Source organism: Platalea leucorodia (assembly GCF_965183815.1).
Source record: "Platalea leucorodia genome assembly, chromosome: 7".
Taxonomy (NCBI): domain Eukaryota; kingdom Metazoa; phylum Chordata; class Aves; order Pelecaniformes; family Threskiornithidae; genus Platalea; species Platalea leucorodia.
This window is the reverse complement of record NC_138829.1, coordinates 60,785,069-60,798,023: the sequence shown is the minus strand read 5'-3', so window position 1 is coordinate 60,798,023 and position 12,955 is coordinate 60,785,069. Positions and strand designations below refer to the sequence as shown.

General features: G+C 38.2%; 1 protein-coding gene across 3 annotated transcripts in view; it reads left to right on the top strand.

The window, feature by feature from the left end:
- DENND5A (DENN domain containing 5A) overlaps positions 1 to 12,955 on the top strand; it is a 71,484-nt gene that overhangs the window by 49,431 nt on the left and 9,098 nt on the right. For 2 of the 3 annotated variants that reach the window (XM_082317588.1, XM_082317586.1), the window contains exons 13-19: positions 774 to 878; positions 3,144 to 3,228; positions 4,704 to 4,788; positions 5,773 to 5,901; positions 9,760 to 9,881; positions 11,844 to 11,989; positions 12,551 to 12,669. In XM_082317588.1, coding sequence (XP_082173714.1) covers positions 774 to 878; positions 3,144 to 3,228; positions 4,704 to 4,788; positions 5,773 to 5,901; positions 9,760 to 9,881; positions 11,844 to 11,989; positions 12,551 to 12,669 — 791 coding nt within the window. The remainder of the gene's footprint in view (positions 1 to 773; positions 879 to 3,143; positions 3,229 to 4,703; positions 4,789 to 5,772; positions 5,902 to 9,759; positions 9,882 to 11,843; positions 11,990 to 12,550; positions 12,670 to 12,955) is intronic. The other variant, XM_082317587.1, reaches the window with a different exon arrangement.

The window sequence follows — 12,955 nt, the reverse complement described above, 5'->3', positions numbered from 1 at the left end:
CAGAGGATCCCTTGTGTGTGTATACAGACGTGTTAAATACTTGTGTGTGTCCCCAGCCTTTTTTATGTCAGTTACTGCCCCCTTGTCTGTCTCCACTTATTCCTCTGGGATATGTGCAAATGCACATGTAAATGTGTTCCACAGATGACTTCTAGGAAGACTTTCTCTCCATTTAACCTGGGGTTTTTGGTTTGGTTTTTGGGTTTTGGTGGTTTTTTTTTTTTAATAGGATGGTAAATAAAACTGTTTCAGTGTTCTTCATACTTTTGTTATTGAACTTGCATAGGCTATAAGGCAGTATATGCTAAAGGTGCTGTCAATGGGATATGGTATCGGGAATTTGTTTTCATGAAGGATAATTTAGTTTTTAAGAGTAAAACCTGTGCTATTTTGGTTCTTCCTGAATGCTGTAGGGGTAGTTAAGTGACGTTTACAAGATCACTAGTTAGAGGCGTTGTTTTTTGTATGAAATTAATAATTGTTTGTTGTGCTCTTCTGTTTGGAGTTGCTTATGGGACTAGATGGAGTTTGGAAGGCCTTTATCCTTTCCTCCTCCTTTGTACAAAGGAAGAACAAGGACAGTAAGGGTTACAACTTTTTTTCATAGAATGTGCAGAATAAATGTACATAATCCAGACAACTGTCATTCAGTATCTATGTTCCCAGCACCCAAGCACCAGTGTTTAAATCTGCTCTCCTTCAAACTATATAGCAGTTCTCTATGTGAAGATTTATCATGTGATTCTCTCCCTTCCCTCTTGTATATCACTTAGGATAGAAGCTGTACTGCTTTCGTCTTAGAAGACAGAGCATCAGTATACTCTGCTTCAACTCAGATTTGGGCCTTTCAGACCACCAGACGGCCAACCCTACATAAGGTTAATGCTTTGGATTGATTGCAGATGTTGGCAAACAGTGCTGAATGGTGGAATAAAGAGAGTGGTGGAATATAATAGAGGCCTGATGGAGGAAGTGCAGTGCATCTCATATTATGACCCACAGTTTGAAAACAAACAAACAAAAAGCACCACCAATTCTCTGTGTGCTCTGGCCTTTATTAAATATGCAAAAGCCTGCTGCTTTATACATCTATGTAATTTTATTTTTCAATAATGCGCCAAGGAAGACTGCTTTCTCAATTGACCATAGTAATGAGGATGGCTTTCCTTCCACCAATCCCTGCTTTTACCTCTTCCCTGCTGATGAACCTTGATAGTCCTACATTAGCTACCTACTGATTCTTCCACGTGCAAAGTGAATCCACACCTTCCTTTGCCCAGAGCAATGCAGGAGAGTTGTCGGATGTAGGGTCTAATGACTGAAGTAGTCTGAACTTTCAGAAGGCCTTGGTTATTCCCTTGCCCGTTCTCTGTCCCACTGCTTTCCTTAGGCTGTCTTCCTTTCCCTTATAGATACATCTTGCATCATCATTGCTATTTGGTGAAGTTAAAGGAGAGTAACATGATGGTAAAGGAAGTGGGCAGATATATACTGCATGAGTTCTTACATTCATCATGATTGTTGACATCTATGTGCTGCAGGATCCTTTGTTTGCTGCTTTATGTTGCAGTTCTTGCCATGGCAGCTAGTTGCTGAACACTAGACTGTGTGTGCATGTGTGTGTTTATTGAGAGAAATGCCATTTTGGATGTAACTGTTGCCTGGTTGATGTTTTTTACGCTCTCTTTATATGTTTTTATAAGTCCTGCAATTTTGGCTTTCCATGTTGGATCTGTCAGGTACACACATAAGGCATTGAGCTTCTCTGGACTTTTTTTGTATCTTCACCACTGAATGCACTAAATTTTTAATAGATTTCTCTCAACACAGATGTTACAGACGCTCTAGGCTTTATCTTCTGGAGGCATGCCACTTCTGGAATAATCCCTCATGGTTGTTAGTTCTTTATGTCAACTGTAGTGAGTTATAGGATTGAAGTGTTTAGAGATTTTTAAAGATAGTTTTTTAAAAAAAAATATTTCAGAGTTGAACCATAATTACTGCAACTCCAGGAAGGCACTTACATGATTGTAGATTACATTGATAGTGCTGAATTGACAACTGTTGCTTTACGGTCCTAGTTTCTTTCTGCACAAAGTTGTAAATAAAAATATGGCTTTATAATATGACTGCTTTTCTGAAATGCAGAATTGCTAAATCTTTACTGGGATTTCAAGTTAATATAATAATTTAAGAAGATGATAAGTAATACTAATTAATTTCCTCTGTAAGTAATTCCAGTTAATGTGCTGGAGAGCCCCTGTTCAATTACTGCTGCCTTTCTGTGGCTTTGAAAGGTTTTGATTTATCATGCAGAATATTTTAGAATGAATCCAAGAATCTTTTTAGTTTGCCAGCGAAAGATTTCCTCACACTCTGCTTTAAGCCACCAGAGGTTTAAGGCGGCAACATAATGAGCAAGGTGCACCTTTTAACATCATTTGACGGATTTATCTTGGCCTAAATACTACATCCCAAATTTTAACTCCTAAGTTGGTTTTATAATGTGTAGAGCTGGAGTATTCTTGCTGATAAGCTTTCGTTGTCCTGCTTGTGTTTTGGGTTGTCTTTTCTTACTGTGTTTGTGATTATCCAAGTCCTTTGCTTGATGAAATTGAGGGGGATCTTTTGAGGTTCTGAAAATTGACAGCAGGCACCTATAGGCCTGAATTTCCCTGAAGGGAACAAGACTTGGTCTACGTATAAGATGGTTTACTCAGGCTGGCTCTGTATCTCTTGTCATTTCACTGCTGGAGAGGCCGGGAGGGAAAGACACCTAGTACAGGTTACGGCCTTAGACTTAGAACTCTACTTGCACATAGTGTTTTACAAGCCTTTAAATGTTTTCTTTTCATGTTAATGAACTATGAGAAATAAAGTCCGGTTGACTTTTTCCTGCTACCAGAATCATTAGATACCAGTAGTTTGACTCTTGCTTTTCTTCCTCAACCTCTTTACAGCTCCCGAGCACCTCCAACTTATGTCTTGTTTTTTATTTTTACCAATATCTTTGTAGGGAGAAACATATTTAAAGCAAGTTTTTGTTATGGCTGATATTTTCAATGATGATTTAAACTTTTTTTTTTTTTTGGTCAGCTGATAGTGAGTTCTTTAACTAATTTTTTTTTTTTTTTTAATTTTAGGGAAAATCTGCTTTGTGGTCTCATCTGTTACACTACCTAGAAAACAGACAGAGAAAAACTACATCAGGCAGCTTCAGTACCTCAGGTAAGACTGGCTTCTGCTGGAAGAAGATGATAAAAAACCTATGAGTAAGAGGTGCCTGCAGATTTGCACCATGCAGAGATTGTTTCCTTGGAAATATCCTTCACTTAGTATAACTGAGCCAAGTATTCTATCTGCTACAGAATTAATATGGACCCGGTGTATTGTCTCAATATGTTTTGTGAAAAATAAACTTGTTTGGATTGAGCCCACTTGTTTGGGTCTGGTGTCTGACTACTGCAGTAGTCAGATACCAGAAATATCTGATGTTTCAAAGATAGGCTTTAAAATGGATTGCTCTGATATACTATCCTCCATATGACACATAGTCACTGCATGACTGGCAAAACATATTATGTTATGGATGGGGGTGGAAAACAAGTATAAGCATATAAAATTGTGCTGTACATCCTGAAGTTTTACATTCTCTCTTGAAAAACAACTGAACAGCAGGCTTATTGTTTAAAAGAGAAAGACATTATAAAAAGTACAAAAAACACTGAAGAAACATATTTTAATTTTAATATTTTAATTTTTCTTATATCAAGTATTGCAGTAAAAGTAATGTTCCAGTGATAATCTGTTTCTAAGGTTATTAATGTAATTTTAAAACACTATTTCTTGTGTCAGATGGGGGCATAGGGTATAACTTTGGAGAGAACAATGGATTGGGGGAGGTAGTGTGGTTTTTTGTTGTAGTTTGTTTTTTTGTTTGTTTGGTTTGGTTTTGTTTTTTTTTCTTTTTTTTTCTTTTTTTTTTTTTAAAGTTGCTGTAGACAAAGAGCTGAGCATTACTAACATGGACATGGTCCTGTAAGCAGTCAAAACCAAAGATTTCGAAAGTATTAAGGTCTCCTGAATATCACTTGGTCCATAGTGTTTTTGCATATCAGACTGAAGTCACAATCAGTTTTATGGTTTCTAACTTGGGATTGAGGGCAGGGACTATATTTAATATAAAACTTGATTCTAGAATGCAATTTGAAAGATAAGAGCAATAATGCTTAAAAAAGAACGCAAAATGTGCTATTTTAAAAAGTAGTGGTGTTACAGGAGTGTGGAAAGTGACAGATTAGTTAAGCATGTGTGGTGTACTGACTAAAACATGTTGAACGCTGGTTTCTGGTGTCAACAGTGCCAGTCAGCTTTACTACATAGAAAGAAGATAGGGTAGTCTTTAAAAAATAATACTTGATTAGTATATGTCTTAAACCATTTGATGTCATACCAATTTCAGCTGAATCTAAGCTCGTTAATGTGTTAATGCTCAGTATGTGCTGATCTGCATAACCATCTGTGTAGCGTATTAGATTTTCATGTCATTTGAAGTGGAAATATGCCACAATATCTTCACAAAGCAGTGAGTCACCAGTAACAGAAGAGTGCAAGTTGGTGTTAATTCACCTTCTTTTTCATATTGATTTTAAAATCTTTAGATGGATTTCTACTAACAAGAAATTCTGTTCTTCTGAATCTAGGAATACTTCTTGATTCAGAAAGGAGAAAGTCTGATACCAGTCCAGCCATGTCACCTCTTAGAATCTCTCTCATCCAGGATATGAGGTGAGTTTAAACTATTAAAACCAACACAGAAAACCCGTGAGATTTGCATACTTGTTTCTGTGTATAATGTGTACCATACAGAAGAGTCTGCGTTTCATGTATCAAGAGGGGAATATGGGGAAGGAACCTGCTGAACTGTTTTAAAGTATATAGCGCAACCTTTTCATTGACCTTTACAAAAATGTTTCATGCTGAGCAGATTTTATATTGTTGCAACTACTGGCTTATAGAAATACTCTGACACAGTTTTAATCGTTTTGTAAGTATTCTGTATTGTTTTATTTCCACAGAGATGTGTGTGTAGCATATGTATTTTCCCAGTCATTGCCAAGTTGGTTGCGTAGCTCTGAGGTCGTTCTTGCTTCTCGGTGAAGAAAGCACTTTAAAGAACTTGTTTGATCTAAAGAATGGGTTTATCTAATATTGAATACTGTAGTGTGAATAAAACTATAACTTCTGCTCAATGCCCTCTTTTCAGTACATCAAAAAACAATATGCAGAACTTCTAAATTTTGAAAGTATTTTCCTTTCCTCCTTTTTCCGTACCAACATCTAATTTTTTCAGTGGGGACGAGTGAATTGAGGATTTTCAAGGGAGATGCTTGTCCTTTCAAAATATATAATTTGTGTCTTGTATGCAAGAAAAGCTACTACTGAGCATGCAAAGACAATTTTCCAAAGCACTCAGGCATAAATATTGCAGTGATAAGGTCCAGAATGATTCTTAAATCATGTGAGGCAATGGGCCTGGTTTAGAATTTTGTAAATAGGGCACTGCATTGCAGATATTTCCTTTTCAGGCTCTTATTCTTTTTCAGCTAGATATGCAAGGAATTTAGATACTGCTGAATATTAAGGTAGTCATGCCTCTTTTTCCAGTAGTTTGCCTGATATTTTGCATTCTTGGCAAAATTCCTTCTTCAGCCAACTGTCATACTTTGAAAATACTGGGCAGTGTCTTTTTTTTTTTTTTTCTCTTTTCAGGCATATCCAGAACATTAGTGAGATCAAAACAGATGTTGGCAAGGCCAGAGCCTGGGTTCGTCTCTCTATGGAAAAGAAGTTGCTCTCTAGGCATCTAAAACAGCTGCTTTCAGATCATGAACTCACAAAGTAAGATGGTTTATCTTGGGCAAAGCTTTTAAAAATTAAGACTGTTTAGTTGTTTGACTTAACCCAGAAGTGCCTGTTCTTCGATCTGCTTAGCAGTGTGCAAAAGGAATAGAACAAACTAGCCTTCCAGGTGTGTCTCTGTACCTGTGTATGAGCTATTTGGGAACTATGATTCGATGCTGGGGTCCTTCAGATACAGAATCAGTTCTGTCAGCTTAGACTGTGACTTTGAGGTGAAACCTTCAAAGATTACTAGGGATTAAATGAAACGGGGCATAAGTCCAAATGCCATTACTTTGCTGAGTCAAGCTTTTTATCTTGGTCCCCTTTCTGTGACTGTGGGATATTTTGTTTTCCTTGGATTGTTTGTGTGTTTTCGCAATGCATGGCAAATTGCAGCATAGGTCCTTGTATTCAGTTCTGTCATGATATGAAAAGTGTAAAGGCACATCCAGATGTGCTTCTGTGGTTCTTATTAGTATCACTCAAAGTGACTGTTCCTTAGCTTCTCAGTTCTGTCTCCTTATCTGAGATGTTCTTGTAACTCCTTTCAGTGCTGTGTAAAATAACGTAGATAAAATGAACTTCTGGTGTGGTTTAAGAGAGCAGCTGAATGGTGTACATGCGGTACCTGGGACGTGACTAAGAAGGCTGTGATGATCAGTTCTTGCATCTCATTTTGGGGCAATAAGCTCAAGATGAGATCTGGCAATCTTTTGAAATCTTCCATCTAAATCTTTCAGAGCACGATTGTCCACATCTCTAGATCAAACTGACAGTGTCTCTGCTTTGTTTGTCCTCTCCTACACAGGAAAGGTTTTGCATTTATATCCTGCTTAAGAACACAAGGTGAATTGCTTTTGTAATAGTCAAATATCTGCTATTACGATCCATTTTTTGTTTTTATTACTTCTAAACATTTCAAAATGTGACTTTCAATTCCTTGTATGTGAAGTCATAAAAAAATTATGAAAAGACCCCACCATTGAGACCCAAAACACTACTTAAAGAGTAATTGTACTATACAAAGAAAATGGTAGAAATATACAAAGTATGGGCAGGAGGGGGATGTGAGTTAAAACTGAAGACTTGAACCTGGAAAGAGTTCCAAATCCTGCTGGCTTAAACTCTGTCAAAAGTACTCTGTGCTAGTGCTTGTTTTAAGTACACATCTTAAAGGGCAAAAGAAGAAATGCTCACCACAAGGACCTATTTACTTGGTGATATTCAGAGCACATGTACCTTATATTATCACTGTAAACATAAATAATTCTTTTGTAAATAGTTGTACAAATCAGAGTACAGGCCATATTTAATACTAATTGTTTTAGGAGTAACAATCTGAGGTTGATTTAGTGTAACCTGTGCAGAAAAAAAAATGTATTGCTGATAAGGTTGAATATACTGTTCACTGTGTGGAAATTAAAGGTTCTTTTGTATGGGCCCTAGTAATTGTCATTAGCTTTAACTGAAGACTTTTATTTCTGGAGACAGAAACCTGCTGTCTCCAGACAACCTATGCTGTCTACTTTTCCTTTCCTCTCCTCTCCCCCACTCACACCACCTTCCAAGAAATGTCTTCACTCCCCCAACCCCCCCAAACCCCAACTGCTAATTATTTGAGATTTGCCTTGTATTGAATTATGTTGGACATTCTGATGAAGCTGTGGCTTTCCAACAGTGAGCAAGGAAAAGCTGAAGGACAGTGAGGTCAGCTAGTAAATCCACCTGTATCTCTAAATTAAGGTTAGGCCTCTCCAGTGAAGTCGAAGGTCCAGATCAGGTTAAATTCAGCAGTGCTTGTCCCATGAGGAACAAGTGCTGTGAGAGGACTTTCCACTCTCCACCACACTCCACTCCCCCCCCCCCCCCAAAAAAGGAAAAAACCCAACTCTTTTAACACTGGCCAATGCACTGTTCATCTATCAAACAGATTCTGATTCTCTAGAACAGAGTGAGATGACAGCAGCAAAAATATGTTTAAAATGAAAATGACAAGCAAAGGAGCAACTTGCATAGGAATGATATCGATTCTTTGTAATCTTGTGTGCTTTGTGCTGCATATTTAGATATCCTACTTAAAGGTGTTCTAAGCAGCATGATTTAAAGTGTGCTCCGTTTGTTGTTTTTAGAGGAAGCAGTGCCAAGTTCAGTGAGGTACTAAAAGTAATTGTGCAACTTTGGCCATTTTACAGTTAACATGATTGCGTGTTGTTTTTCGAAGCAACTCTTAGACATTTTAATTAACCCATTCACTTCATTTGACATTGCTAAAAAATATAAGAAAAGTGAAGCATGTTTGGTTTCTTTCTGGTCTGCAAAGGGACTAGAGTTAGGGAACAGGAGGAAAACAAATAGCTTCACTCCCCCGAGACCTTTATGTGCAGAAGTAAACTGAGAAATCTTACACTTTGAAAAGGCAGGACAGCACGTACCCCTGTGGACAGGCTGTCTAAACATGTGGTTCAGATTGTTCAAATGAAACATGGACACGGTCACCTGTGAGACCTTTGGGTTTGCTACTCTTCTGGCTACAGGCAGGTTATGTTGATGTAAGGCTCAGTATCTTTATTTCCATTGAATGTTTCCTGTCAATCTCTAGTGTTATGTTTGTTATGTAAGTGAGAATATGTGTGTGTGCTGATCATCGTTGATTTGTTGTGAGTCACTTGCTGACATTTTTGTAATTGATATACGAAATTGAGGGGAATTGTCAGGATGCCCTTCTGGCAAGAGCAACCTATCCATGGCTGTGTCAGCATTTCAAACACCTAATTCATGCATTCATGATGTTTTGAATATTCCTCTAGCATCAGTTGGATTTTGATGCATCTTGGCATGCTCTTCCCTTTGTGATTATTCACCGACACTGGTATTACTTATTGGTTGCATAAGTAACAAAAATTGTGGTGGTTGCTACATACCAGTGAGAAACTTTAAGAGTATTTTCCTGTCAAAATTTGCACTTGAAGAGGTTGAGGTTGTACGTTCTTTTCAAGGTTTCTCAGTTGCAAGTCTTGTAGTGTTAAATTCTCTAATGTGTTCGAGTAATTTCAATAAGTATATAAGATTGTTTCCATCTACAGTGCATTCTTCTGCATAGGCGTTAGTGTCTCCACTAGTGAGAGAAGGCTACTGACCTACATCTTTTGATATTTCCACTTAAAAGAAGTTGCAGTTCTGTGTGGAGTTGCAGTCCTAGCAAAGAGTTTGCAACCCAGTAAAAGGGAACAGTAGGACTTTAGGCCACCTTTGCATGCTTATGATTTTGATTATGTCAGGAGCTCTATACTGTCAACACTGAAGCTATTCCCTAGCTTAACGTGCAGGTGGTTGTAGGCCCTGGGTTATCACCTATAACCTAATAGAAGCAGATAGCCCCAGTGTTTGCCCTAGTGTCCTTTGGAAACACTCTTCTAACTGTCTTATGTCATGTGCTAGAGGGCTCTCCCATGGCACCTTTTGCTTGGAAGTAACTTACGAGGACTCTTTCAAATTCTTCAGTTCTTTCATTTTACATGGGCAAAAGAAGTCAGAATTTTTTCCAAGAAAGTACAAAAGTCCTTTTCCTATCTTTTGGGATGTTTTTGGGTGGGAGAAGACCCTTAGACCACCCCAAACCTTGCTTTTGAGGAGTGGAAAATAGTGTGAAGTATTGGACTGATGTACTTGGGAGACTTCAGACTTGGAGTGTTGACATGTCTTGGCACATTAAATACTGTTGGATCTACCAGTATCGCTTGTCATTTATAATCACTTGCATATTCTTCATAGTTTACCTATTAAATATGCATAATAGAAAACCTTTCACCGAAAGCATCTTGTTACTATGACAGATTATTTGTTTTGCTTTGTCAGAAAACTCTACAAGCGTTACGCATTCCTTCGCTGTGATGATGAGAAAGAACAATTCTTGTATCATCTCCTGTCATTCAATGCTGTTGATTACTTTTGCTTTACCAATGTTTTCACAACAATCTGTAAGTATTTGCTTTCCCTGGAACTCTGATTTTCAGATTTGGTTGAATCCTTATCAAAAATTCTAAACAGCTCTGAGCAACATGCCTTAATGTAATTGTTCCGCTTTCTTCCTGTGTCCGTCTGTGTATGCTGTATCACTATTTCTATGATCCTCTTCTGGTGGGCAGTAGTGTCTCTCTCTGTGCCACTGAAGGCTTTTGTTTATAACTTGGTAAAATACGGGCAGCTTTAGTCCTTTTAGTTGGGGGAGAGTTCTCAACAGAAAATTTTGTAGTGGGGTTGTTTGCATCATGCTAAACAAGAACAGTATGGATTGTTCATTATCAAGGTAAGAATATTAACTTAACACATGCTAGGATTTAAAAAAAAACAAACAAACAACTTTCCCCTTTTTGGGCTCAGCCTACTTTGCTGCGTGGCTGTCTCTGAGTTTGGGATAACAAAGAAATGCCCATTGAGGGCGGCATCAGAACTCTGCAACACATTGAAGTACTTTACCCCTGCTGCCCCCCCCCCCCTTTTTTTTTAAAAAGACACCCTAGAGAAACTCTTGACCTGTTGTTACTGATGCTTAAATGTGTTACAGAGTTCTTATGCATTTGTGTGCCTGCTGCCACAGGGCCTCACTAGTAAGGCAGAATAAGGAAAGACTTTAGCAAGGTTTATAAAATTGGGGGTAGGGTTGTGTGCAAGGACCCCTCTGGCTCCATGGTGGGAGCTCCTCTTGATGGTATGTTATGATCCATATTTCTTTGTAAGAAAGACAAAGCAAGCAGACATCTAAGCAAAATAGTTTTTGATCTTGTTGTGGGCAAGTTCTGGACAATGCTAAAATCTGGTCTGCTGGATGCAGTTAAATTGTCACTTACTTTAAGACTGTCAGCACAGAAAATAAAAAGGGAAACATTTTAATTCATTCTTAAATGCTACGAGCATCAAGCTTTTAAGAAATCCAACCACCAAATGCTTTCTTGAGGGCACTGACAGCTGAGGAGACATCGAAGGAGAAATGTATTAAACGCCTCAGCTGAAAAGCCCTAACTATAATCCATTTATGCACTATAAAAGAAGGGCAGGCTGCCACAGAACACAATGACCATTCACATAATTGGATTTTGTTATAAAAGTTTGGTTAACAGGGGGCTGTGCATGAGATGCTAGGCGATTGAAGAGCACATGCATTTCCCCAGGAACACATGCCTCCTCAGTCAGAGAAGGGGCTGTAACTCCAGTGATACTATGTTGAATTAGTCACTGGTAAACCGGGGGACCAGAAAGCATTTGAGCATGTGCGTGGTCCCAGTTAGAGGGCAAAGAAGTTGTTTGTCCTTTTTAAAATCAAGAAATCTTACAGTTAGCATAACTAAAAGTAACATGGTACAGAGAAACTTGCAGCATTATAATGTATTTTCACTGAATTTGTTCAGCCACAGTAGTGAATGCTGCTGCAGGCAAGCCCTGCAAGCAGAGGCTTCAGTTAGTAATTAGGTGGGAATTGGTGTTGTGTAGTGTGCATACACGCACACACAAAAGCAGGCATTAGGAGTTGAGTTGTATGCTGAGCTACAATATAGTGCAGGATACACGAATAGTCTGTCTTTACTTCCTTGTCTCTAAGCTGGGGACAAGTAACCATCTTCATGACGTGTTTTGAGGCTGGTAAATGAAAAATTATTATAGCCATATGAAGGCATTATTCCATCCATATTTCTTTTTTCATTTGACAGTGTTTTGCTATCAGGTCTGCTTCTTAATCACTGCTATGTGTACATTTCCTGATTGTCAATCAGTGCTCAGTGTGCAAATGTCAGCATGATTAAATAGCAGCTCTGATGTTGTTTTAACATTTCATGGCACTGCAGTATTATTTTATGGCTTATCTTTTCCCCCTCTCTTCATTAAAGATGTTAGGTAATTATCCTTCTTCATTTTTGAAGTGTTATTTCTTCTTGTGTTTGCAGTGATACCATACCATATATTGATTGTTCCTAGCAAGAAACTTGGTGGCTCAATGTTTACAGCCAATCCTTGGATCTGTATCTCGGGAGAACTGGGTGAAACAGGAGTCCTGCAGATTCCCAGGAATATATTAGAAATGACTTTTGAGGTTTGTATTGCTTGATACGAAAAATGCTTTGGATGTTCTGTTTGTTCAGTTTTAAATTCTTCCCTTGCTGTACCATCTTGCCGTACGTTTCATGTCTTTAGTCTATGTGGTTAGTCACAAATACTTCCTGTGCCTGTACATGGCAAATTTAATTTATATTTAATAACATGCAGAGCAAAATGACTGACAAATCCTTAGTGCAAGGATGGACAAGACTGTCTTTATATTACAACTTTGTGCTGTAATGGTGGGAGGTGTCATATCCTCTTTTGTTGGAAACAAAGAAGTGATTTTGCTCTGATTTTTGTGTGTGCACATGCATTGGGTAAAATCTAATTGAAAAATCTAGTTCAGCTGATGTTCTCCCTGCTGATCAAAATAGCATTTAACAAAACAAAGCAAACAAACAAAAACAAATAAAGCAACCTAGCCCTAAAAAGCCCAGAATCAGTCATGCAGCCAGAAAAGGAGAACCACATTTCTGATTCCCTGTCTAAGTATGTTCTCTAATATGCTGTTCTCTTTTGGCTTACTCTGACAAACTCTTTGTTTAATTTGCAGTGCCAGAACCTGGGAAAACTGACCACAGTGCAAATAGGACATGATAATTCAGGGCTGTATGCCAAGTGGCTAGTGGAATATGTTATGGTCAGAAATGAAATAACAGGGCATACTTACAAGTAAGTATCATCCTGACATTTCATGTTGGGTAAGTAGCATTTCTGCAAGGAGCTGGCACAGTAGGGCTTGTTTGATTTAGAGAGGTCTTATCTCCTGAAACTCTGTGTCTACAGCTGCCACTACCTGAAGGCATAGAAAGGTCATTTGGCTTCTGGCATTAAACAAGTTGTGATTCTTACAAAATTAAACAGAGTTTTCAGTTTGCAGATGCTCATGTCTAGCCTCCAAACATTGGTGAAGATGAGTTGACTGTTAGGCATCTTAAAAATAATCTGCCTTGAACCC